Genomic DNA, 25925 nt, shown 5'->3' with positions numbered 1-25925 from the left:
ATGAGGTCATTAGACTGGGCCATAATTCAATATAACTGGTGTCCTTATAAAAATAGATCATTTGAACGCAGACAGACACACAGGGTAAGACCATGTGAAGAGACACAGGCATAAGACAGCAATCTAGCCAAGGAGAGAGGTCCACAGCTCTCAGAAAGAACCAAACCAACCCGCACCTTGATTTCAGACTATAGTTTCCAGAACTTTAAAACAAAAGATTTCTGTAGTTTAAGTCATGCACTTTATGGTACTTTGTTATGGCAATCCAGCAAAGGAATACAATGACCTTATTTGAAAATGGGTTTTTGCAAGTGTAATTAAGATGAGGTCATACTGGATAAGAATGAGCCCTAAATCTAGTGACTGGCATCTATATACAAGACCACATGAACAGAGACACAGGAAAACAGGGAAGAAAGCCAAGAAAGCCGGTGACAACAGAAGTAGAGATTGGAGAGATGCAACTACAAACCAAGGAACACCAAGGACTGCTGGCTACCACCAGAAGCCTGGAAGAGGCAGGGAGATGCCCCTCCAGAGCCTCCAGAAGGAACCAGCCCTGCCGACTCCTTGATTTTAAACTTCTCAATTCCAGAATTTGAGAGAATAAATCTCTGTTATTTTCTACCACACAGTTTGTGGTAACACACTACAGCAGCCCTAGGCAATTATATAGGAAATGTTACATAAAGTACTCTGTCCACTTACAAAAGGTTATGTGAAGATGTATGATTAGAAATTATGTTCCCATATGTGGTCCAGAGTTTGACGAGCAAACCCAGAATGAGCTTGTGTAATTCTTACTAACAAATTTGAATATGGGTATGATTTTTGAATTTGGTTATGTCCTAACTACTTCAGCATGCACTACCATAGGGGGAAGAAGGAGAAGAGTATTCATAAAAGAAATATTAAAGGCTAGAATATTATCAACAAAATCCATAATGGTAAATAATATAGAAGTCAATTAAAGCAAAGATTGCATCCTAATTATTAAGCCCACGGAATGTCCTATACGTCAAAACAATATGCAAGAAAAAGATATTACGTTGAATAAGAGCAGGAATAGCAGTTTCTACAAAGAATTTATTTTGTAGCATAACTCTTTTTGCTGGCGGCATGAGTCTTAAATGTTCTCAACTTCAACCCCAGTTTCTATAAGAAAAACGTATTTATTCCTCGAAAAAATTGAATTGGACAGCTATAATGGTCTTTTAATCATCTGCTTCAGGAGACTGTCTCTGCCTATCAGTAAACAATGGAACAATTGATGTTGTTCTTTTAAAACTTTACAACCCTTTAGATCTCCTTCATTTCACAGTTTCAACTTAAGCTGTTTAGGTTTTAGAAGACGCAGCCACATCTGTCTGTAGATACTAATTCAAATATGAAGCCAGACCTCAGGTTCAATCAGGTTTCACATTCATCTTCAAACTCCAAATGAACCAGCTGTTATAATTATTTCAGTGTGTAGTGATTTTTCTACCAGCAAACTGGCCACCAATTTTACTTTCTATTTGATCCAGAATGCCATATACACAGGATTGTGACTATGGCTGTTGCGCTGTTTTGGTTGTTTTGCTTTGGATCCCCCATTCTAAAATAGTCCTCTTAAAAGAAATAGTCAGTTGGTCACCAACAAATTAAGAATCAATGGGCAAGATACTTTCACCTCTTTAGTGCTCCATTTCTACATCTGTAAAATGAGGATGAAAACCTCTCAGGGTTGTTGTGGTATCAAATAAATTGACAATTAATAAGGTCAAATGTCTAGACCATAGGAAGAACTCATCAGTGTTAATTCTATCTCCATTTCCCTTAATATTTATACATCAATTAAAATAGAAACAATTCAATATGATCATAACCCCACTATCACTTCCACTCATGCACTCACACTCATGTACTCTAGGAAGAGTTACATGTTATCTACTCATGTTCTTTTTAAATTCAAAACCTCCAATGAGGTACTAAATTCCATCTTTTTTACCTACTCAAAACATTGTTCCAGCAATTCTACCATCTTTGGCCTACAATTTTATATTGTTCCTCTCCTGCTATATGCCAGTATTTCTTTATTTCTTCCATCTTAACCTACAATAGCAACAGCAATCTCTATTTTCTTCACTCTTCATATTTTTCTGCTCCCTTTTAAAAAAGCAAATGGTTTAAAATAATTACATATGCTAAGTTACTCCAAATATTCTCCAATTTTCTCTTCAACTCACTCTAGTATATAAAATCAATACTGCCCCACAAAAGTTCACTTGGCAGAGTTGATCACTGTATTCAGTTGGAGGCATTTTCTTTACTTAACTTCCAGGCCAATAAAATAATCTTGCTTTACCTCCCATCTCAAGTATAACTCTTTCTCAGTCTCCATTGCTTTTCCTTCTCTTCTCCTAGACCTCATAATGTTGGAATGTGTCCATGACTTAATCCTTGGTGCCTTTTTCATTTCTCTAGCTTTATTCGCTTTCTTTTGTTCTCACTTAACCTGTGACTTTGAATCTTTACCTTCTGTATTACAGGGACTCCCAAATCTATTATCTCTACCTAGACTTCTCTCTCCCAAACTTGATTTCAGATATTGGTTCAAGAAACTGATTCCTTGATGTCTACACTTGGGTGTCCAAGGGACCCCTCAAAGTTCACATGTCCAAAGCGAAACTTACCATCTTTCCACTCTGCTTCTCCCCAAACCTTCTACATTCCTCCTTTTCCATCTTAACTGAGAATAAATCTGTTGCTTCAGGTATTCAGAGCACAAATCTAGGAATCATCTTTGGCCCCTCTTTTACTTTCACAGCCCACAGCAAATTGATCAGAAATGCGATCTTCAAAATGTATAGAGAATCTACCACTTTCATTGTTACTGCCTTGGTCTGATCCTAGATCATGGCCAGGTCTTGTCTGGAGCCTCCTATTGCTGCACCCACTTCTCTATGCTCTCCCACAGCCTACTCACTATACGTCCGCCAGAGTGGCCTTTTAAGCATGAAGTCACTGAATCTCACTGTCTCCCCCTGTCTCCCTCACTGCCAGATATGTTATACCCCTCATGCTTCCTTAAATATGCAAATCAACCTCCCACAGTTCCTTTGCACCAGTTCTTTGCTTTACTCTTTTTCCAGATTCCACCTCATTTCCTTCAGATCTTTGCTCAGATGAAATCTACCCCAACCGTCTTATTTAAAATCACCTTTATCCTCCATACCAGCACTCTTGATCCTCCATACTCTGCTTATGTCTCACCTTCTGACACCTTTTTAATGTATATATTTATTGTGTTTGCTGTTTACAGTTTGTCTCTACACACTAAGACATGAGCATCAGGAAGGCAGGCGAGGTTTTTTGTCCTCTTTTTTTTACTGATGTAATCATTGAATGTACAGCAATAATGAGCACAGAGTAAGCACACAACAAATAGTTGTCAAATGAATAAATAAGTTATAAATGTATAAACACAAAGGAAGAGCATTCTGCAATATAATCCCCTTTAAAATCTGAAATACAATGACAATGATAGGAATCATTGTTATACATATTTAATTAGGGAAAATCAATCCCTAGGTTAACTAAACAACCAATTAAACCCAAAATATTTGGACAAGGCTCTTGAAAAACTCAACATCACCTCTAGTAAAGACTATTATTAACCAGAGCATGTAAATGTAAAATGCTTGAAAATCAGGAGCAAAATGCTCAAGGAGTAAAAAATGGTACCCCAGAGCCGGGCTCGGTGGCTCAGCCTGTAATCCCGCGCCTTTGGGAGGCTGAGGTGAGTGGATTGCCTAAGCCCGCGGGTTCGAGACCCACCTGGGCAGGCGAGACCTCATCTCTACAATAAATCAAAAAATTAGCCGGGCATGGTAGCGCGCGCCTGTAATTCTGGCTACTCGGAAAGCTGAGGAGGAAGGATCGCCGGAGCCCAGCAGGTCGAGGCTGCGGTGGCCGGGAGCGGCCACTGCACTCCAGTCTGGGCGACAGAGTGAGACTCCAACTCAAAAAAAAAAAAAAAAAAATGGTACCCCAGACATCTATAAAGTTTTTAATCTTTTGCACAATAAAAATTGAGGCAGATGAAAAAATTCAGGTCAATAATATCTCACAAGTGCAGAAATAAAAACTAATTCTGTATTTAGCTCAGATAGTTATACAAATACTAGTTAAAGTGCTAGAAAAGTACAAGACTACACAACTCTATAGTGTCCACTGACCTATCAATTTGCTTGTGAATTCTCTGGATCCCTTGTTTCTCCTTCTCATGTTGACCGCCTAATAGTTGACTACTGCACTGTTTGTTCTCAGTTCTCACAAGAGAGCAACTTAGGGAAACAAGGGGAAACTTAAGCAAGTTAAGGCAGAACCTTGATCGTAGCTAGGAGGAATATGTGGGAATCTTAGCCTGGACCAAGCAAGCATGTGTAGTAGTATTAAAGTCTTCACCAAGAGGGTGACTGAGCATATTTTTGGAAAGTTGTCGCCAACCTGGGCTTGATTAAATTTAATAAGGTGAGCATGAAGTCTGTCTAAAGTATGGACAACTGATAGAATTAAAAGAAGTCATTACATATTTGAATGTGCAAAGGAAGGAAGGAAGACAAAGACAAAGGCAGGGTACAGAGATGCAAGCCTCCCTCTGTTCGAGAAATCATTACAGGTCATTTCACATAACGAAAACACATTTAACGTAAGTAAGAACTAACACCAAACCTGCTTCCACCACTTACTAGCAGAATACCTAACTTATCAGAACATACTTTCTTACTTGTAAGACAGAGATAGTAATATTTTTTCTCATAAAATTGTTGTAATGATTAGATGGATAAATTATGCAAAAATCTAATAAGCAAAAGCAGATGTCTATCCTCCACATTCAAATTCCAGTTTCTATCACGTTATAAGCCTATTTGTTCAAGTGTTGACAGCCATCTCATTTTAAGCATTCATTCTTCTTTTCTATTTTTCAAGGATGAAACCCGAATAAATATCTAGAGGGTAATTAACATATGGCTAAAACTCTCATGGGAAATATAAAAAGATAGATTAAAAAGTACAACTGGAATCTGTTTTAAAACAAGAGGCAGCCTATGGATAAAAATGAGGTCTACCTCCCCTTAAATTGCACAGGGAAATACTGCAAAAGCACTATTTAAAATTAGAACGCAACATCTCTTGGAGGAGGGAAAAGATTTTCTTCGATTTTATACAGACCAAAGTGAAGAAAGCGCTTTGTTCTTTGTAAAGTTGCTTGATTGTAAGTTTTATGGGAAGAGGGTTCTTTGTTTCATTCATTGCTGCCTCCCTTGAATAGTATGTGGCTTGTAATTGGCAATTAGGAAATACTTCTGAACGAATATAGTATGCACAGATTATAGTGCCCTTGGCACAGGGACAGGGGTCCATCTGCCTCTAGAAGTGACCATACACACTTTAAAGACTTAATAACAAGACAAAATTTGATTAGCATCTAGATAAAAGGCATAGCAACTATTCTTGTGATTCCTTTTTTTCTGAACCTTATTTTATTGACAAAATGTGAATTTTTTAATATAGACATATGTATTTTTTTTTTAGAAAGCAGGGTTTATTAAAAGGACAGAAAAGCTCCCACAGAGGGAGGGGACACAAGGGGCTTGCCTGACATCTATATCTTGAAAAGAGTCTCACAGTTTCTGAACCATCATTTATAAAGTCCTGGAATTCTGCTGAAGAACTCATAGTTTATATGCCATGAGTATATGCATAAACATATTAAATGACTAATGACTAATAATTTCTTGACCCAGGACAATATAATTTCTTGAAATGACCAAAATAGATCATTCATGGTAGAAAAAAAATAGACAGCCAAAAGTTAGAACAAAAAAAAATTCTACTCCGATACTTACAAGCTAAACTCTAAACTTTAGTTTTTGTTTATTTAAAAAAATACTATTAGCCGGGCTCAGTGGCTCAGCCTGTAATCCCGCGCCTTTGGGAGGCTGAGGTGAGTGGATTGCCTGAGCCCGCAGGTTCGAGACCCGCCTGGGCAACTTGGCGAGACCTCATCTCTACAATAAATCAAAATGAGCTGGGTATGGTAGCGCGCGCCTGTAGTTCCAGCCTCTTGGAAGGGTGAGGCGGAAGGATCGTCAGAGCCCAGCAGGTCGAGGCTGCGGTGGCCGGGAACAGCCACTGCACTCCAGTCTGGGTGACAGAGTGAGACTCCAACTCAAACAAAAAAAATAATAATACGATTTATACAGAAAATCACATTTAAATTTTTTGTTATTTAAATTTTGGGATGTAACACAAACATCTAATAAGTTAGTAGGGCATAATAAATAATAGTAGGATATATTAAAATCTCAAGCCAAAGTAGTTTTTTTAGAATGTTTAATTCACATTATATAACAGCAAAATATACTTGGACTATAAACCATACAGGCTAGGTGGGCATCTACAGATGTTGGTCCTGGTCTAATGATAAAGTATTCAGACTTTGTTAAGGTAAATAGTGCACCCTGTGTACTTTCTTGCCAACTGTCTTTGGACGGAACCAAAGATACAAAGAACAACAAAAAATAATTTTCTAATAAATCCTTTATTCCTCCAAAGTTGTATGAGAAGAAAGGTCGCTTTCTCACTTACTAGCTTACCTTTGGGTGCTCTTTTTCTTGATGATACATATTTGTATGTGTTATGCTCTATTTATGCATTCTTCAATAGCATTTTTATTTATGACTTTGTGAATCAACATCTTTGTGATAGGAGGCGAAAGTCACTTAGCTAATTACACATGCTTGATAAGCTGCATAATAATAACCACTGCAGGTTTGTACATTAGTCGAAGGTATGTAAATGACTGCAGTTATTCTCATTTGGAGGAAAACAAGAGAATTTTTTTCAAGTTGTTTAAAACACCTTGTTGCCTCCATATCCATCTTCTTAAGTATACTGAGCTTTTAACCCAAATCACGGCATCACAAAAAAATGAAGGTTAAATCCCATTCTACCAGCATTACTCAAGAAATAAGAGCAAAGATAAAACAAAACAAAACTCAATTTCATGCAATTACTTCAGATTCTCAGTTAAGAATTTTGTTATATGAAGTGTCTTCCATATAATGCAATCCCAATAAAACAGAACCATTTAGACACTCCCTGCCCAACAAAGACGTTGTAATAAAATGTGACTTGGTCCAGCCAGGAGATTAGAAGTACACGGAGAGATAGAACGTGCAGCACTAGAATATTAATATGACTTCTGCACGAAGATTGAATATTCTACAAAGTTATGAATAAGGTCAAAGTAACACTTAGATGATTTACTGCAATAGAAAATCAGACTCTCCTATGAGTGATTTACTGAATGCTATATAAAAATGGAGTGTGGACAAACTACATTCAGATGCAAGCTTGCAGCTGTCAGTGTCTACATTTGCTCAATCTGGCTAGAGGATGATTTGAAGGTTGATTTAATTGTAGCTTCTGAATCATGCACTTCTCTATGTTTTAAATTGTTTAACATAAATATAAAAATGTTAAAGTAATTTTAAGACTGTAAATATTTTGTATAAAATCTGCAAAATCTCATTCTCTTCTGGAGGAGTGACTGAAAAGGAAAAGCTGGCTGTCTGGGAAAAAATATCACCCCTTAATAATGATAAATGCTCAATAGGTATGGTTAATTTCCCCTTCTGATGAGAGATTCCTTAGAGTATTCAGAAGAAGCCAAGAATAAACAAACAAAAAACTATGTTTGTGACTGAAGCGATCCGTTTTAAGAGGAACATAAATATACATCTGCAGAAGAGAGTTCGGAGATCAAAGTTACCAGTGGGTAAGCCAGTCCTGTTTGGGTTGCTTGCAGGCAACATCATTGCCTAAGTATCGCTTCCTTGTCACAAACCCAAAGCAGAGATCAACCCTTGCTGATGCTGCCAACCCCAGAACACAAGGCCCCATCAATGAGCTTTGCCAGTGTTATCTACTCTGCCAGAGTGCTCCTCAGCCATCTTTCTACTCCTCGATAAGCTTCATCAAATTCCGAATATCACCTAACCATTCACTTCTCAGCATCAGCACATCATCTTTAGGGAGAGTATGTTGCTCTTCCTCTGCAAGCTTTTTCCCCCATTTTTTTTTTCCACTTTTATACATACCTCCTTTTCTACATATTTTCTTGCCGGGCTTTCTGGCACATTCCTTGGATATTCTTTTTACTGAAAAATGAATAGAAGACTAGAAAATAACATGGCGCTCCATCACAGACCGCCGGAACATGCAACACCACTCTCTAACTGAATACGCTCCTGCATCGACTGAGTGCGAGAGAGCCCCAGTTCACTGAGCCTGCACATGCAATGAGGAAATGTTGATGCACCTTCTCAGAAGTCATTTGGTAGGAAATGGAAATTAGAAACCCATTTCTACCTAAACATACGTGCTGTGGAAGAAAGAAAATGAGTAGACACAGGAAAAAAAATAAGAACAGCTACACTGACACACAAACAAAAAGTGGCATGCACGCATGTAAAATATGTCTACGTGCCAACAGGAAAAGCCATGCATACTACGAGTACACGTGAATTAATACTGTTAGAATAGAAAAGAAAAATGTAAATATATCTCCCTGTTTTTCCTGCAGTAAACTCACCATCCTCAGTTGGAACATATATGTTTAAATATAGGCAGTCTTCACTCTGGTCTTGTACATATGAGGAAACCACATCCAGGTTATTAGTAAACCACACAGGAAGCATGACTTCTGGCAACCTGCCATCGATGATATTCTGAGGACACACAGGAGCAAACTGAGTGGCATTCCTGATATCTGACCAGGGAGACGGTGGTTCCGGAGGCTGAAATCGATGCTCCCCTGTTGGTGGGGCCGCATATGGAACCCCAAGAAACTGAATAACAGGCCCCAAAATTTCATTATTGAGTTCCTTCTTAACCCCTCTTAGCTTGCCAAAGTTGGTCGTCACCAGTGGGTCCACGTCATCCAATTTTTGTGATTGCACATGGCCAGCCTGAAGCAGACATCCCAACACCCAGATAGTCAACGAGGCACCCAATCCCCTGTGTACCAAGCATGCCATCACTGCTCTCCAGACATAGTTTGGCCACATGCATCTGGGCAGTGCCATGGTCCCACATTAGTTGTCTCGTTGTCTGGTTACCGTGAGGCAAATGTATTTATATCCACTTGAAAAAGACCTTAAAATGGTAGAATATGCCTCCAATTTCTTAGAGGGAAACTTGTTGAGAAAAGCTGCGAAAGAGCTTCATGTAGCAAGTATCTCCCATTGATTTCACATGTATTGAAGCAGCATCTTCAATCATCACTATTTATCAAACCATATCCCATGGACCATTCTGTTTTCCATAACAGCAGTGTGACAAGAGTGGGCATCGACTGCAGATCTCCCTTTTATAAATCAAATCCAGTTAGCTGCAGGTCTATATCCTAGAGAAAATGAAAATAGATCATGAGTCAGAACAAGCTAAAATAGACATAGTGATAACTAGATGTTTTACAAGCTACAGAAATATATTAATAGTGGCTAGCATCAGGTAAGTTAAATACTACCACAAGAAAATCATAGTTTGATTGAGATGGTAAATGAAATAACTGATTATAAGGCTATTGAGAAACTTCCCTACATTTAAGTGGAAGCAGGTCTTGTCAAAATATGCAATTTCAGAATCATGTCCCAGTAAAGTATTTTAAAATATTAAATGCTATGTGTGAAATTTTCTTTTATTGGTAGTCTTTAATCACTTCAAGTGACTACAGAATTAATCAATAAGCATCCCCAGGATTTAATAGCAGAAAATCTTTTTAAAAATTTTGATAGTGAATTAGCAAACGGTAAACAAATTCCATAAGAATAATTGTTTATATTGAAAAACAAACAAAAAGGTGGTTTCCATTCCCCCACCAAAAACCAAAGATAAGTCAGAACAAGCAAATGAATACAAGTTTAGCTATGATTATTTAAGCACAACTATCTCATAAGATCACTTCCTTGACATCTCCTGAAAGTTTGCATGAAATTTTGGTTATCGGTTCCCCACCTTAAATTAAAATTCAACAATTTAAAAGAGAAAATGGCATCAGACATAATTTGAAAAAGAGACAGAAGTTGACATCATGTTTTGCAGACAAAAATTATTTGCCATCCAGCTATATATTTTAGACGTCAATAAATTTGCAATGTGAAAATACATTTCTAAGTCAAAGTCAACATATTTAAATTACAAATTTTATTCTCACTGTCTTTTAGAGATCAGAGGAAGAATACAAAAAGAGTGTGGTGATTTACAAAAACAATCATACCTAATCATGGCATCTTGCATATTAACACTAATCAAACATCTAACACAGTTTACTCAGTTCAACTTAAAATGCTTCAGAATAAAATGTAGCCTTCAATGGAATGTTCACTGTGTAATCTTACGTTACCTGTCAAATAACATACTGCTCAGAAAATCTCTTTTCTTGTACAAGCAACCTTTTAAAGTGCTTACTTTAAAAATAATAGTGTTGATTTGTATTAGAGATGGTTCTATCCTGTCATATTATGGGAAGATTCCTGAAGAAATGCTGGTCTGACAGTGAGACTGCCCTGACATTGTGTTATTTAAAAGGAGATTGTAAAAACTATATAGGGCAGCAGGAGATTTGGTTCCGGCCTGGTGTTCCTTTAGCTCTGAACAGTCCATTACAGAAGGCAATAAGGAGATAAATGTCTTTCTTCCAAAATAGTCTGTGTTAACTCACATATTTTTGCTGTGAAAGCACATTAACATAGAAAAGACTGGCTTAGACCCATCCTATTCCTGTTTTAGAACTCCGGCATTTATCGAAGATTTAGCTACGCAAACCCATTTCTGTAAGGAGTATATTATGCTTATTCTTGTGCAGAACTATGGTGGGCCACAGCATGACTGAATCTTTGCTACTTACCTTTTGGTGTTAAAAAAGCACCATTTTGACACCTAAAATAGAGACCCTGTGGTGAGACCTTAAAAATGTCCATCACCATTTTTTATTCAGCCTAATTTCAAGTGCTATACAGCAACTTCCAAAAGTTCTTTTTTTCACAGTTGATATCTCCTTAATAATAAAACCTACTTGTTTGGTTATTAACAAAATAACACTCTTTTATGCTCACATATCCTTAACTGTACGGAGAATAAAGAGACCCCTATTTCCACAGATGTGCTCCCTTAACCCAAATTGCAGAGAACTGGAATTCTGCCATGATGATTTTTCAAATTTCAGTGACATTTAGCTCCTGAGGTTACAAAAACTTCCCATTTTACATGTACGTACATACGGAGAACTGTATTATTGGCCAAAAAAATTCTTCAGAATTTGCTACTATAAGTCATCCAAGTCTAATATAAAAACATGGCTTGTTTAAATTAACTAAAATATAAATATATATTTATTTATTTAATTTATTTAAATTATATATATATGCACTTAAATAGAAACTTAAATATATAGATATACCTAAATAGAAAGAGTCTCAAGTTTGCTGAGAGGTTTTCCTCCCTGTTTATTGACACTTTCTTAGTACATACAAACTCCTTAGTTTTCATGCATTTATAAATCATTTACAACAACCCCATTAAATGGGCTCAACCATTCTGTCCTTTCTACTTGTGAGGACCTGAGACTCAAGAGGTTAAGTGCCTTGGTCAAGGTCTCTCAGCTTATCACAACAGATCCCAAAGCCCACTGCCATCTGGCTTAAAGGCCACCTCCTGGTCACTGCACATGATGTGATCTCTCATCACAATTACCACTTAAAAAAAATGATTCTGAGACAGGGTAGTTAGTGCAGGTTAGACATACGTGGATAAATTTCATGTAGGCAGGTTTTAGAAAGCATCCAGACATCCTGTTGGCAGGCTGAATAGCCCTATGGGCTGGAGTGTGAGTTCAGAGAATTCAGTTCATGCCACCCCCTCAGCTCGCCAAAGGAACACTCCATCAAGGTGGTTCCCAAACTGGGAATCAAAAGGCCATATATGATAATGATAATAAGACCACCTCTCCGCCCATCAGAGGCTACCTGTGTCCTGCTCTCTTTAGCATATGAGCTGTTGTGAAAACGTATCTAATTCCTGAGTCAGAACAAAAGCACAGTCTTTATCGAGAGATACGTGTCTATGCCAGGCCTTTCTGGCACAAAATTTTTTCCTGCCCTTTCCTTCCTCTCTTCATTTCACTAATAAACTTTGTTTTAAAACTTGTCTGGCAACTCTTAAGTTTATTCTAGAGTTGAGCCAAAGAATCCACAAGTTTTGCGCTGCATCCTCTCCGACATCAATACTAGAATATTTAAAATTGAATTGTAAAGTGTTTTATGTTTTTTCAGAACATGATGTCTTGGTGAACACTCTGACAATATCACAGAAGCAGAGAAATAAAAGTGGTACACCCCATTCTTATTAGAAGTATAGATTTTCTTTTGTTACAATTTTTACCTTTTTAAATCTACACTGACTATATGGATTGGTTGTTTATATGTGATTACACAAGAGCATGTGAAAACAATGGTTTGGTTACTTATCAGTAAACAAACAAACAAAAAAACCCCAAACACATAACAACCTAAATGCTTATTAATGGATATTGATAAATGAAGGATGATATATGAGTATTCACACATTGAAATTCTATATATCAGTGAACATAAAGGCCCTAGACCTAAAATATCAACATAAATAAATCTAAACTTTTTTGAGCTAAAAGAGCTGAAGATTAGATACAGTAAAAGTATTTAAATAAAGCTTAAAGAATTCACAACAAGACTATATATTATTCACAGATATATAAATAGTGGTAAAGGAATAGTTGTCTTCTCTTGGTAAGGAGGGCAGAGAATAAAGTTAATTCTAGCAATTAATTAACTAATAGACACCTGAGATGGTTAACCTGTGGTGAGGCCTTAAAAGGCTAACAATTCACTCAAACCAATTTGATAAACTTTAGTATTTGAATTTTCTGTATTTTTGAAATATTTAAAAATAAATACATTAAAATAATGGGGTCAGAAAGCTACTCATCAAGCCAGGCTAGTATTAACAGTAGATTTGATTATCTATCAATCTACACAGGACCAACCTCATCCGACTTCAAAGTTGGTGGGAGAGACAGTTCATAAACTTCCCTCATTATTCTTTCCTTTGAGTTAAAGCATATGTAGCCCCACTAAAAAAAAATTAACAAATAATATTTGAAAGGGTATCATAGATGATAATATATTATCTCACTCACATTAATTCACCAAAATACCCAGCCCCTCAACTAATTTACTTCTGAGTTACCCAGAAAAAAGAGTAGAGAGAACTGTGTGGGACAACTGGGACATAATCACAGTGGTTGGCCACATTCATCCAGTCTTTGATTCACTCCACAGACATTTATTGGGTATTTACAATGTGCAACCTATTGTGCTAAATGATATGGAGAATTTAGAAACAAGTACAATCTACTCATTGCTCCTAAGTAGTTTACAATATTGTAAAGGAACAAGTAAAAATGATTCTAATGTAGGATGAAATGTGACGTGTGTTCAATAAGTACATGATGAATGTGAGACTGGGACTCAGCCAGAAGTCCCCGTCTTCTAACTATGCATGGTCTTTTACACGTTTTTTTAAAAGTTACCTCTGTATTCTCTCCCTTACCTTTTTTATTGTTTATTTTTATTTGTTTTACTGCTGAACCCAACCCATTCCTACTCAATTTCCTATTTGAGGGCAAGAAGTGTGTGTGTGTGTGTGTGTGTGTGTGTGTGTGTGTGTGTGTGTGTGTGTGTGTTTTAAAAAAATTTTATATCCTAAGACCCGTATGAAAATCTCTTATATAGTGCAAGTGTGAGCAAATCCCAGTTGATCTAGATTGACCACATGCTCACCACTAGAGCTGTTTGGAGATTGCTGGTGACCCTTAGCCAATGCCATGCAATATACAGTGGATTCTTGTTATTCATGGGCGTTATATCCTATAACATCACCACGAACATTAAATTAGGGAGCATAGATCCACTGCTCCCAGGGAAATACACACAAATATACATATCTCACATACAGTATGATTTTAAACGCTTAAAACAATCCATCCTAGTAGATTCTACTTTCTTTATTTGACAAAAGAAAAACTGAGGTCTGAAGTACTGCCTGAAGCCACTCTGCTAATAGTTGTGAGAGCTGGGAATCAAATGCCCTCCAACTCTTGGTGATATGGAGCTTTCGCCCTGTGCAATGCTGCCTCTCATCTCCATCCTCATCTCCCAGCGCTGCAAGAAAGCAGAGCAACACCTTGTCATGCTCAGAGGGTGACTCCAAGTTTTTGCTGCTTTGCTCATGTCTGTGGAATGACTGTGAAAGTGCTGTAATCACTGATTTTAGGATTACAAATAAATTTTAGTGAATAAGCAAATTTGCAAATACAGAAAGTAGAAATAAAGAAGATTATATATATTAACTCAAGACAGGTAATGTTTTGTGCCTATAGGTCTGTAAGTTGTTTTGAGGTCAGACTACATAGGCCTGTCAACTGTGCATAATAATAATAATCGATACAATAATTGAATTTAGTAATAATAATTTAACAAATAATTAAATTTAATAATAGCTGGCTTCAGTGAATATAGTGAGTTTTGACGGCCAAGGCTGGCTATATAGCTAGAATGGGTCTATGTGACCAGCTCACTGTAAGAGGATCCGGTCATTAGCAGATTTGGGGCTTTGTGGACCAAGATGCTTCACATGCACACTAGTGGTGGCTTAGGACCTAGAGACGAAGGATATCCTGTGTGGTCCAGCAGTGGGAGGCTAAAAAGCCTGAGCCTGAGATTTTTGGATTCCATTCAATGTATAATCTGCTTCTGTTGCTGTACTGAATTCTTTGCCTGTAATAAAGTTGTCCGATGAGTAAAAACTGAGCTCTTTCAGCAACTAAACACTTAAAGTAACTAATGTGTAATTAACTCTCATAGTAAGTACTAAAAATGAGAAGAATAAACAAACGAATGCAATTGTACAAAATGTTGTTAGGCTATGAAAGACAAGACCTCCAGCGAGTGGATTAGAAAATAATTTGTGAATCAAGGAATTTGAGATGGGTTAAAAAGAAGGAACATGATTTAGACAAGCAATGATGGTCACAGAAAGGATCCCAAGCAGAGGGCACATTCTGGGAATAGTGTAGAAAAAAGCGTAGTGATTACTGTGGCATTCACCCTCCCTGGAGGCAGCTCATGTTTCAAGGACCAGTTTGTGCAAGTGTACAAGAAGGTTCATGTTTGGTCTCCTTACCTCAATGCAGAACAACTTCATCCCAAAGCTTCCCTAATGGAAATGAGCAGAAGGAGGAGTTGATTGAGATTTCCTCACTCCCCTTACAAGTGTTGTTCCCAATGACCTCTCTCAATAAATTTCTTGCAGATAAACCTCCAATTCAAAGTCTTTTTTTGTCCTATGGGAAGTCTGTCTTATGACAGAAAGGAGGGCACAGTCTAGTTTGGCAAGAACACAGAGTAAACAAGGATGAGCATTGGACCGGACTGGAAAGGTGGGTTAGAGCCAACTCAAGCAAGACTTTCACAAAGCCTAAAGAGTTGGGATTTGATCCATCAGCTGATGAAGAGCCTTTAAACATTCTTAGCAATGGAAAAAGTACTACAAATTTGCTCACAGAAAAATTAAACTGGCAGTATTTTGGAACAGAGATCTCCAAAGCAGTGTGTTCAAACCCACCATGTGATGATCAGATGAGATAAGGAAACTAAATAGTTGAACTTCTATTTACCATAATATTTTTGCATAAAACAAAGATTTGTCTTCCAACCTGAAGCTTCACTAACATGAATAGGTGATTCAACACCAATGTCTTCACATGGCGATGGGATGCATATGCCACTTGTGTTCTCAGGAAGGTCGATGGTTCCATAACGCAGTCGATTTGCTAGTAGTAGCACTTTGTTATTGGTAACTGTTCATTTTCAATGTGTAGTAGTAGTGTATTAGAGTTTATATCATTGAGTAAATAGATTTATACATTTTTATTTCAAGTTGAAATTAGAGTAACCTTTACAAAATGGACTACTGGAATAATTTTTTTCCACAAGGTAAATACAGATGAAAGGAAATGCTAGGAATGGAATCATAAGTCAAGAGTAGTCAAGGGCAGAAGTGAAACTTCTACTTTTAGTAAAGCTCCTCTTTAGGTATATCACCTTAAGTTTGAAAACAATACCTATTTAATCAGACGTAGTAAGTCACACAGAAGTATTTGAAAACTTCAAGATCACTTGAAGTATGGATTCATGTTCATTTCATTAGCTGTAGTTGTGTCCTAATGTCCTAAGAATCTCTGTGCCTTGAGATATTACTGAATGATGGAATTAAGGCATCAGGATTCATATAACGTTGAAAAAATACAAATTTCATAGTTATCATCTTCTTAATGTCTATGCTTGTGTATGGCTGGCAATTTGGTGATGAGATATTTATATAGGGATAATGTATATGTTTTTTATTTTTTAGAATCTGGTTATACAAATACAGGTTACATCATCACAAAAGTATGGGAACCATTACCTTCATGAATGGATAGTTGGAGAAGAAACCCAAAAGAATTTTAATTCCATGCTCAGTTTGAAGTATCAACTGGATACTTTCAAAGTTATGTGAAAATAACAACAAAAAACAATTAATATTATAAATCACTATCTACTTACCAAGCCCTGCCTAACTCCAAAGAACATGTCCTGAGCCTTTATGATACAGGACATTTTGCTTTACTCTTCAGTGAGCCCAATTCAATGAAGTCATTTGCTCAGACTGAGAGTTTGAGGAGAGTAAAACACAAAACATTAACAGAAGGGAAATAAAAAGGCTGCTGATCTGCTTGCTGGGTTAGTTAACGGGCATAATTTACATCTGCTCCCAACAGGGTGATATTGACATTTTTTCCTTAAACTATTCAATGGACTGGGGCAGAGAGTAAGTGATACAAGTCAGTATTGAGGGTAAGGAAGGTAATAATAGTAGAACTAAAAGGAGCAAAGGTTATGAGAAGTGGTAATTCTAGTGTTGAATGGGTTCACTAGACCTGAGTAAGGAGGTAAGCAGTATTGGAAGAAAAAAAAATTCAGGGAGGAGGGGTAGAAATAAGAATGAATTAGAACCTAGCCTAAAAAGGGTCTAATCTGAGATGAGAATACCGAAGTTCAAGATATTAATCATATAGAAGTACAAGAGATGCCAGGGCCTGTGTCCTGGCATGTCAACACAAAGCTATTGAGAACCAATGTGCTGCCAAGTATATTCTGCTATGAGCATCATTAAATAATAACTAGATTAATGGCAAGCACCAGAGGAGTATGTACTGGGGCTCAACATCAAGCTAACTGCATCATCTCATTTAATTGTCTCTAAATACCATGATGTAGCAATCATTATCATCTCCTTGTAACAGATAATTAAATTGAAGTCAGAAGCACAACACTACTGGTACATTCTTCAATAAAACAAGAGCACAGTTTATGGAAATGGATGCAGCAGCCGGCAACAAATAGAAAGAGATAGGCAGAAGAATTAACACTCCAAAGACAAACCCTGCCTCCCTCTTCATTTTGCCCAGAGCCTCCTTCTGGGAGAAAGAGTGGGCAGGCCTCTTCCAGAGTTACATCTTATTCTCCCTTCTGCTGCAGAAGATATAAGTGGTTCCGTTTGTTCCCTTTCCCCTGGGCTACTTTTACACTACAAGTGCTTCTTCAATGACGTAAGAAAGTGACAGAGAAAATAAAACGTTAAGGAGAAAAGGCACACTAAAACTCCACAGTCATGGGAGAAAACATTTTACAATCAAAATATTTTTTAAAGTAACAAAAAATAGAACATGAGTACATTGCAGAAGTTATACCTGGTAGCAAACAATCTTTGTGAATACACAACACTAATTATAAGCAACACACAGCCCTAGGAGCAGTGCAGGGTCAATTGGGCCCAACTGTTCGCCAAGATCTTCCTCCTTAGAGAATGCCTCTCCCTCCATTTTTGTCTCAAAAGACTCCATCTAGTACCCCTCCAAGATTGGCTCCAAGTTCAGTAAGTACTTCCTTCACTAATCCTTCCTCCATGCATAAAAACACTCCCTTTCCTCAACTTTCAAAAAGCTTTTCTTGTAACTGAATTTATAGCATGTTTTTCACAGTAGTTTGTAATCTCAGGTTCCATCTTCATACTTACATTTGGCCAACATTTAGTATCAGGCACTGAAGAGGCCAATGTGAACAAGATAGGAAGACTGAAGTTCAATGAGGAAGACAAACTTTATGTAAGTCAATTACACAGATAACTAGTTATAAGCATTATACCAAAAAGGATCGTGCAGGATGTACTTGAGTGGAGATTTAGAGTCTGACGTTGAAAAGAAGGAAGATTTTTCTGAAGAAGTGATCTGTACACTGGGTTCTGAGGGATGAATAGGAGTTGACAGTTGAAGACCAGGGGACAGAATATGTCAGAAAGAAGTAACGGGAAACCCAAATGCTGTGGGGTCTTAAGTTTTCCAAAGAAATCCGTGTGACTTGAGAAAAATGTGGAACACAAGGCTGGAAAGGTGAAAAGCTGAAAACTCTAGAAGAATTTATAGGCTGTTTTAGAGGTGTGAGATCTTATCCCAAGTAAGATGAGGATCATTATAATCACAAAAACGACATGATCAGATTAGTCTTCCTGTTTGAGAATGGAGGCTATGTCTTTGGAATTGTTGGTTTTTAATAACCATCCCCAGAACAATGCATTATGCTGTAGAACCTAAAAAAGTATTTGTTAAATGACTGATCCATTAATTTATTATACTATTTTCATCAATTAACACACCCCTCAGGTTTTATTTATCCGTCTGTGATTCCTGAAATCTGTGAAACATTCACTTAATTAGACTTGCAGCAAGAGAAGATGAAACAGGGAAGAGGTAGAAACAAACTAAAATACAACAGGAATTCCTCATCACACAGGAGTGTGCCAGGATAACCATTTAGACTGGCAGCTAATTCTATTATTATGTGGCAAAAAAAATGGGATTCTGAAATGCCATACCAGCTTTTCTGACAACACAAAGGAAAAGAGATTAAAGTGACAGCATTTCTTTGTATATTACACAACTGAATATTTCTGCTATAATCATCATTACAGCTAATGACTAAATATTGTAGAGCTTCTTTATTTTGTTTCATTGAAGAGGAAAAGGACTGGGGAAAAAAACCAATGAACATTAACTGTACAAAATAAGTTTTTCTTTCTATTTGCTCTGCACCTATCCTCAGGTAGAATCTCCAAATATTAATGTCAAATGTAAAGTCTGTTTCTGAGACCTGCCTACCAAAGAACAGAAAGGTGGAGAGGGTGAAGGGACAAGAATCAACGAGACAGGTGTTTTTAAAAAGGCATGGGCAACAGTTTTAATGTATATGTAACATACTGCAGAATATGTTTTAAAACAAACTGGCGACCCTGTGATCCCCAGAAGAAAATGAATAATCACTCAAGAGCTCAGGAGAGATAGCCAGGTAGAACTGATTACTTCCCTTGATATTAAATTGATGCTTTTGTCTGCAAGGGGCCACCTTTGGGTCACAAGTCATTGCTTCCAGAAGCAACTTAATTATGCTTGCCAGTATCTTAATAGAGAAGCTAGAACAACCTAAGATCAACGCCACGTTCTCAGTTCACTCTTTCTAGTGGTTGCTGGTGCCTGGGAAGAGGGAGAATGGCCATTCTGGGTACGCTGCTTAATTAAAGTCCTCTTTTAAAAATCCCGGTTGCCAGAGAATAGCTACAACTTTGGCAGAGACAGTGCTAAGTTTCTGAGTGTGGCCCTGTGCCAGAGTGTGACAATCTTGACCCCTCAGAAGGTGATTAGCAGACAGAGGGTAGTTAAACCTTTGTGCCCACTCAGTCTCAGGCTTTTGCTGGAGTTGGCAAATACTATAGTGATTATTGTTTAAGGAATAGCTGTCTACTAGGAACTGGACTAAGACCAGCAACTCCTTTCACATAGGCACCAAACAGGGATAATGGCTTCCTGTCACTCCTGACCTGGCTGAGAGCTCAACCAGTGGCTCAAAGGAAAAGACTATTTCACCAGCCATCTCCTTCAGATAGCCACATCTTTTATCTTCCTTTCAGATGACTGCTCTGTTAGTACTAAAAGCAAGAACAAAATTCAAAACAATGTCTTTTGTGTAGCACAACATTAATGAAGAGAATACCAACAAGAATTTAGTATATACATGGGTGGGTATAAGATGCTAAATGCATTAACCATTGAAATTCAAATTAAATGATAGGAAGCTTAGAATTATAAAGTGTTTTTAAAATGAAAGAAGTCTTAAGTAATGAAGAAAACCTCAAGCTTTGTAATTGTGAAATCTTGATTGTCTATATTGTCCATGCTCTACCTGTTTCTACTAAATGACTTTTCGTAATTCCAAAGTTCCTTGAGATGCCATATTTTCTTCAGAGTAGAAACTCACTCTAATGTACCCTTCAGAAAATTATAACAACATAAATAAACCTGTAAAACTTGTAACTCTTCATTAAATAACTTATTAAAATAAGGTAAATAAACTCTCTGCAAAGCCTACTAAAAAGTCTTAATTATTTATCTTTAATAAAAGCTCAATCTTTCAAATATACTTTCTATTCTTAGAATTTTGTACATTATTTCAAAATATTTGTCTCTTCAAATAACTTTGATTATGTGTTTCTAAAAAATGAAAAAGGAAAAGCCTGAGTATTAGTTAGGTAAAGAGGTTACATACTTAGTTGCTAACAGCTGAGTCTAGAACCCAGGTCTCCTCATTCATTCAACAAGTATTCCTTGAACCCCAGTAACGTGCAGGCACGTTCTAGGTACTAGGGAGAAACACACCAAGCTTTGAGTAAACCAGACAAAAATCCCCTACTACCATGGACATTTTACAGATGACAACTACTACAACAGTCATTCAAAATGGAAAACGTTCTTCTCTGATGTTGTTGGGAAGGACCACAGCTCTAAACAATGGGGCATTTGGACACCGATTTCATAGTAACATATGTATTAACACTTGGCACAGCTAAAGAAGTCGGGAAACTGGTGACTTTTTTTTACCCATAAGACAAAGGAGAGATAATGCTGTCACTTGTGTGTAAAGTTTTGGACAGCTAAGTCATACAGATTTAAATGAAAAATGACAGATGCACTGACTTGAAACATAATGGCTGCTGAAGTGAACTTTCATTCCTTTTAGCACTATGGTTAACTATTCAACGGCTCAAGTATTATTTTCAAAGTGTGAATATTGTGACAACTGTTGGTCACTGCCCTACGCAGTAATCACTGTTTCCCTCATCAATTCTGTCCTGGGAGGAATGGTGTCCTGTGGGGACAACTTATACTAGCGATAATCACAACTTGCCTTGTATCAAATCAATATTCCTTGATTTTATGTTTGGCCCTGTGGCATTTCCAAGCATAGAAAGTATTCCATATGACAATATGTATTCACCATGACTGTCACACACACAAAAAAGATTGGAATTTTTAACTCACTTTAAAACATTATACTCAATCTCTTTTTCCCCCTGAAGATCAACATTTATTGGGTGTGCCAAGGAAAGAAAAAGAATCATATTGTTATACGAAACTGGTGCCCAACATCTATTTAAGAGGTGAATCAATATATCAATTGGATGCTTCCAAAAAGGCAGTTGTTGAGAAACATATAGAAGACTTTTATATCATCGCCTGACTTCTTCAGTCATCAAAAAGCTTCCGTGTTTAGACACAGGCACAACATAAGAAAACCACACTCTAAGAAATTTGTGCCCAACATTCTCTCCTCCCTACCTTCTGTTTCCCCACACCCACACACTGCCACCACCAAAGAAATAAATGAATAAATAAATAAGCAAGCAAACAAATAAATCTACTTATTTTTCTAAACATGCAAAAAATTAAACAATTGCAGATACAAGGAGATTGCAAAGTGTCTAATTCTCTTAACGAAGACAGCCTGCAGCACCCCCAGTGAGATGGTTTGGGTTTCAGCAGGCAACTCTCACTGTAGGTACAGGAACTATTAGAAAAGTAGGCTCAGGGAAAAAGAAGCTGCTGTGTGCCCCCCAGTAGCGAACTAGTATTATGCACAAAAAGTGTTGCTGGATACATGGTTGAAATACCAAACCAAAATTGCTATAGAAACTGGGGAAAAATAAAAGCACTGGAAAAAAAGACGTATATATTCTTTCATGTCATAAGTCGAATCTAAGTTTATCAACTTAAAGCCAAGTCCTAAGATGTTAGCTGCATGAAGTAGGTTACTCTCAGGCTGGAACTTTATTTCCTGTGATGTATGATAGTGGTTTTTGAGTTTACATGTGTAGCAGTAACTTAACTTGCATTTGTTCCAAAACAAATTTCATGCTCAACTTGTTTTTCTTAATTAAACTTCCTTTAGCAGTTCCTAATATGTGTATTATTAAAACTCATTAGTCCCATTCACGCTTGCCTGTCATTTTTTTGGACTGCACATTCCTATATCAAAGTGCCTCATTGCTCTATATAGGAATAAAATTAAATAATAAATATGAGGACTTGAACGTTTTACGAGTGTCAGGATGAGAGAGTGCCTGCAAGGCCCATAAGGTTTCACACAAAAGAGGCGTCACTGCTAAAGCTTAACATGCTGACACATCTCTGATCTATAAAGTCTGCAGTAATGGCAGCAGTAAAGCGTTTGCCATTGACTAGAATTTCCCTGACATGCAACGGAAATAGGCACAAAAGAGATTATACTGACTGTTATAAAAAGAATTCATATAAACCCCCCCCATAGTTTAATGTCTAATAATTTCAAATGCCTGGAATGATTTACTAGTTTTCTCTGACTTCAGTCAAGGTTAGAGATGACAGTCTTTCTCTTTCACACAAGTTTGCTACCAAAAGGGGGTGAGTTTTTTTCAGGGGGACTACTTTTTTGGAGGGGCCACTTGAAGGCAGAGGTAATTCACATCCTTTCATAGCAACATAGTAATAGTTGACATTATCAACGTGATTTTATTAATAATAGAACAAAAGTAACAAACTTGTCACTCTTAGATCATTCTTCTTCCAAACAGGTAGCAATGTTGCTATCCCACAAGATTAAGAGAGGTTAGCTACCTCAAGATGTTTTAAATTGTCTCCTAGAAGGAATACCCTAACACATCATAAGTGTTTGCTAGTTTAACTTTTTATTGTTCTGGGCATTGCACATTTGATATAATAACAATTTTAATTTTAAATTAACTTAAAGTTGAGTTTTTGTTCTTTTTTCTTCAGTAAAGGAAAGGAAAGGGAATGTTTTCACTTTGGGGTGCCATGTGTTAAATTTCAATAAATCATTTTAAGAGAATTGCTCTTTTCATTTTGCTTTGAATAAGGAGTATGTACTAACTTTCTTGTAAAAATTCAGTTAATAAAAAATAACATTTAGTGTAGTTTATTATCTCAAAGTCATAGAAGGAAACTGCAGCAAATGTGTTAACTTTTCCTGAATGTTAGGCCAGTCAGAACACATGGAAGGTTTTCGAGGGACAGGTGCAGCTGTCAAGCAAAGCTCCAGCGAATGCAACATCGGTTTCTCCATAGTGATAAGCTTTGGGGAATCCATGCTATTTCTTGTCACTTATATTAGGAACTATACTTGCAATTTTCAGGACTCATTGAGAGCTTCCATTCCTTTACCCCCAACTTTCACATTTTGTGTTACTCTGTCACAAGATTAGAGCAGCTGATCAAGGACGTTATGTTCTTTTTCATAATTATGACCAGAACATGTATGCAGGTAAGACAGAGTTAAATGTAACTAATTTTCTTTCTTTATTTCATTTTTTATGAGTTGGAGTCTCACTCAGTTGCCCAGACTGGAGTGCAGTGGCATGCTCACGGCTACCGCAGCCTCGACCTGCTGGGCTCAGGCGATCTTCCACCTCAGCCTTCCAAGTACCTGGAACTATAGGCACAAGCCACCACGCCTGCCTAATTTTTTGATTTATTGTAAAGACAAGGTCTTATCAAGTTGCCCAGGCTGGTCTCGAACCCCTGAACTCAGGCAATCCTCTTACCTCCACCTCCCAAAGTGCTGGCATTATAGGTGTGAACCACCGCGCCCGGCATATGTAATTAATTAATTTTCTAAGTGAACTCTCCCGGTTTTTCAATAGTTCTTAGATTGATCCACTCGAATAGGGAGAACATTAGTTTAGCTGGGTATCTTGCTCTTCATTTACTGGCTACAGCTTTAAATAATTTTTGTGGTGTGTGGTTTTTTACGTATTCATTTTCACTGTTACTATCTTTCCAAAGGGGATTTACCACCTACAAAGTTTACCAAAGTCTTGTGTAGACACTACTTGTAGAAACAAAGAATACAACCCCTCCAAGTAGATGTTATCAAAGAGCAGGTTCAAGTTTCCCCCTTTTCCTTTTCAATAACAAAAGGGAATATAGTAAGAGAGTAGAATATTGATTATTCTTGACAGAAAACGTTGTGCAGCCACTCCAAAGGCACTCAGCTAAGTCTTCCACTTTAGACCGTGGCACTCTCTGTGACCACTGATTTAATGGTTTAGGAATATGCAAATTAACTTTTGACAGGACCCCCTTTTTCGTGTATCAAATTCTCCATCAACTTTTATATCAACAGTCGTATTTTCTGTCAGCTTAAGAGAAATTCCAGTCCACTTACCATTCATCTTCATTATTTATTTGCTATCATCATTTAGTATGTTATTTCCTGGCTGTCCTTTTTATCAATTTAAGCGTTGAAAAAAGATGTTAAATATCATTAGACTGTGTGGCCAAAATCAGTGGCTAGAATGCACTAACACACAGAACGTCCATTCTTCTAGTTCCAGGCTGCACCACGTGACTGACAGCAGCATTAAAAAGAAACAAACCCATCCTCTTAGCTCCTTGAAACTAACAATCGGATTTGTGGGAAACTCTCTCTTGCTTTTCTATAATCTTTAAATAAGCTTATACAGCAAAGTCCACAGGAAGAGGAAATAGCTAACTTTTCCACTTGAGAATTCCTGAGACAAAAGTTTTCTATTTTGCTATTTCGTACATTTTGCTATTTCATGTGCTTGCTTCAGCATTGCATTTATGGATACACAAGTCCGGGGCGGGAGTTAGGTGAGACTCATCTTTTAAGCACCAGAATGTCAGATGCATTTGAAATCCCTGAAATAAGTGGTACAGGATGGGTGTGCTTCCGCTGACATTGAAGAGTTGCCTCTCGATGAGTCCACACGTCATGGAGAGACTTCAATGCTAACACCATAAAGGTATCTGCACAAATGTCATAATCTGTAAACAGAAGCCCCTCGAAACGTAATACTTTCCTTCAAAAGATTAAAATGGACAAAACAGTATTTTACCTTTCAGCAATTACCCAGCTCCTTTTTTTTTAAAGCAGTGCCTCTGAATGTCTGAAGGCTTAAAATGTAACAAATGGGCCTTAAATAGAAAAAGCCATCGAACACCATCCCGCTGAAGTGTCAGAGAACATAAAGGGGGGAATTCCCTAACCTATTCACGCACCTATATGCGCTCTTAAATAAGCCAGTTCTTTGTGTGTAATTGTCCCGAAGCTGTGTGGACTCCCCAATTAGTTCAGAAAAATATGCTTTGCTGGATTCCAGAGCAACTTTTCTTTTCCTCGGGCAGTACTGTCCCTCCGCCGAGCGGCTGAAATCGATCCCCCCGCCAATGAAGACGCGCTCTCCCGGAGAGCGACCACCGCCGCAGGAAGCAAGCCCGAAACCGACACCGAGGTCCCCAACGCGGCTGCCGCGACGCGCCCGGGAACGCG

General features: G+C 37.5%; 1 protein-coding gene across 1 annotated transcript in view; it reads right to left on the bottom strand.

Moving 5' to 3' along the window:
• Window positions 1–9458, bottom strand: part of LOC103274153 (neuroligin-1-like) — a gene marked incomplete at its 3' end in the record, with an annotated part of 198198 nt that extends 188740 nt beyond the window's left edge. Inside the window, exons 1-2 of the mRNA XM_021719347.1 lie at window positions 8645–9458; window positions 8151–8210 (exon numbers count right to left, since the gene is read on the bottom strand). Coding sequence (XP_021575022.1) covers window positions 8151–8210; window positions 8645–9137 — 553 coding nt within the window. The remainder of the gene's footprint in view (window positions 1–8150; window positions 8211–8644) is intronic.
• Between the last annotated feature and the right edge of the window lie 16467 nt (window positions 9459–25925).

Source organism: Carlito syrichta, unplaced genomic scaffold (assembly GCF_000164805.1).
Source record: "Carlito syrichta isolate Samal-C Ts95f unplaced genomic scaffold, Tarsius_syrichta-2.0.1 Scaffold314552, whole genome shotgun sequence".
Taxonomy (NCBI): domain Eukaryota; kingdom Metazoa; phylum Chordata; class Mammalia; order Primates; family Tarsiidae; genus Carlito; species Carlito syrichta.
The sequence above is the reverse complement of the archived record's forward strand: the minus strand, read 5'-3'. Positions and strand labels throughout refer to the sequence as shown.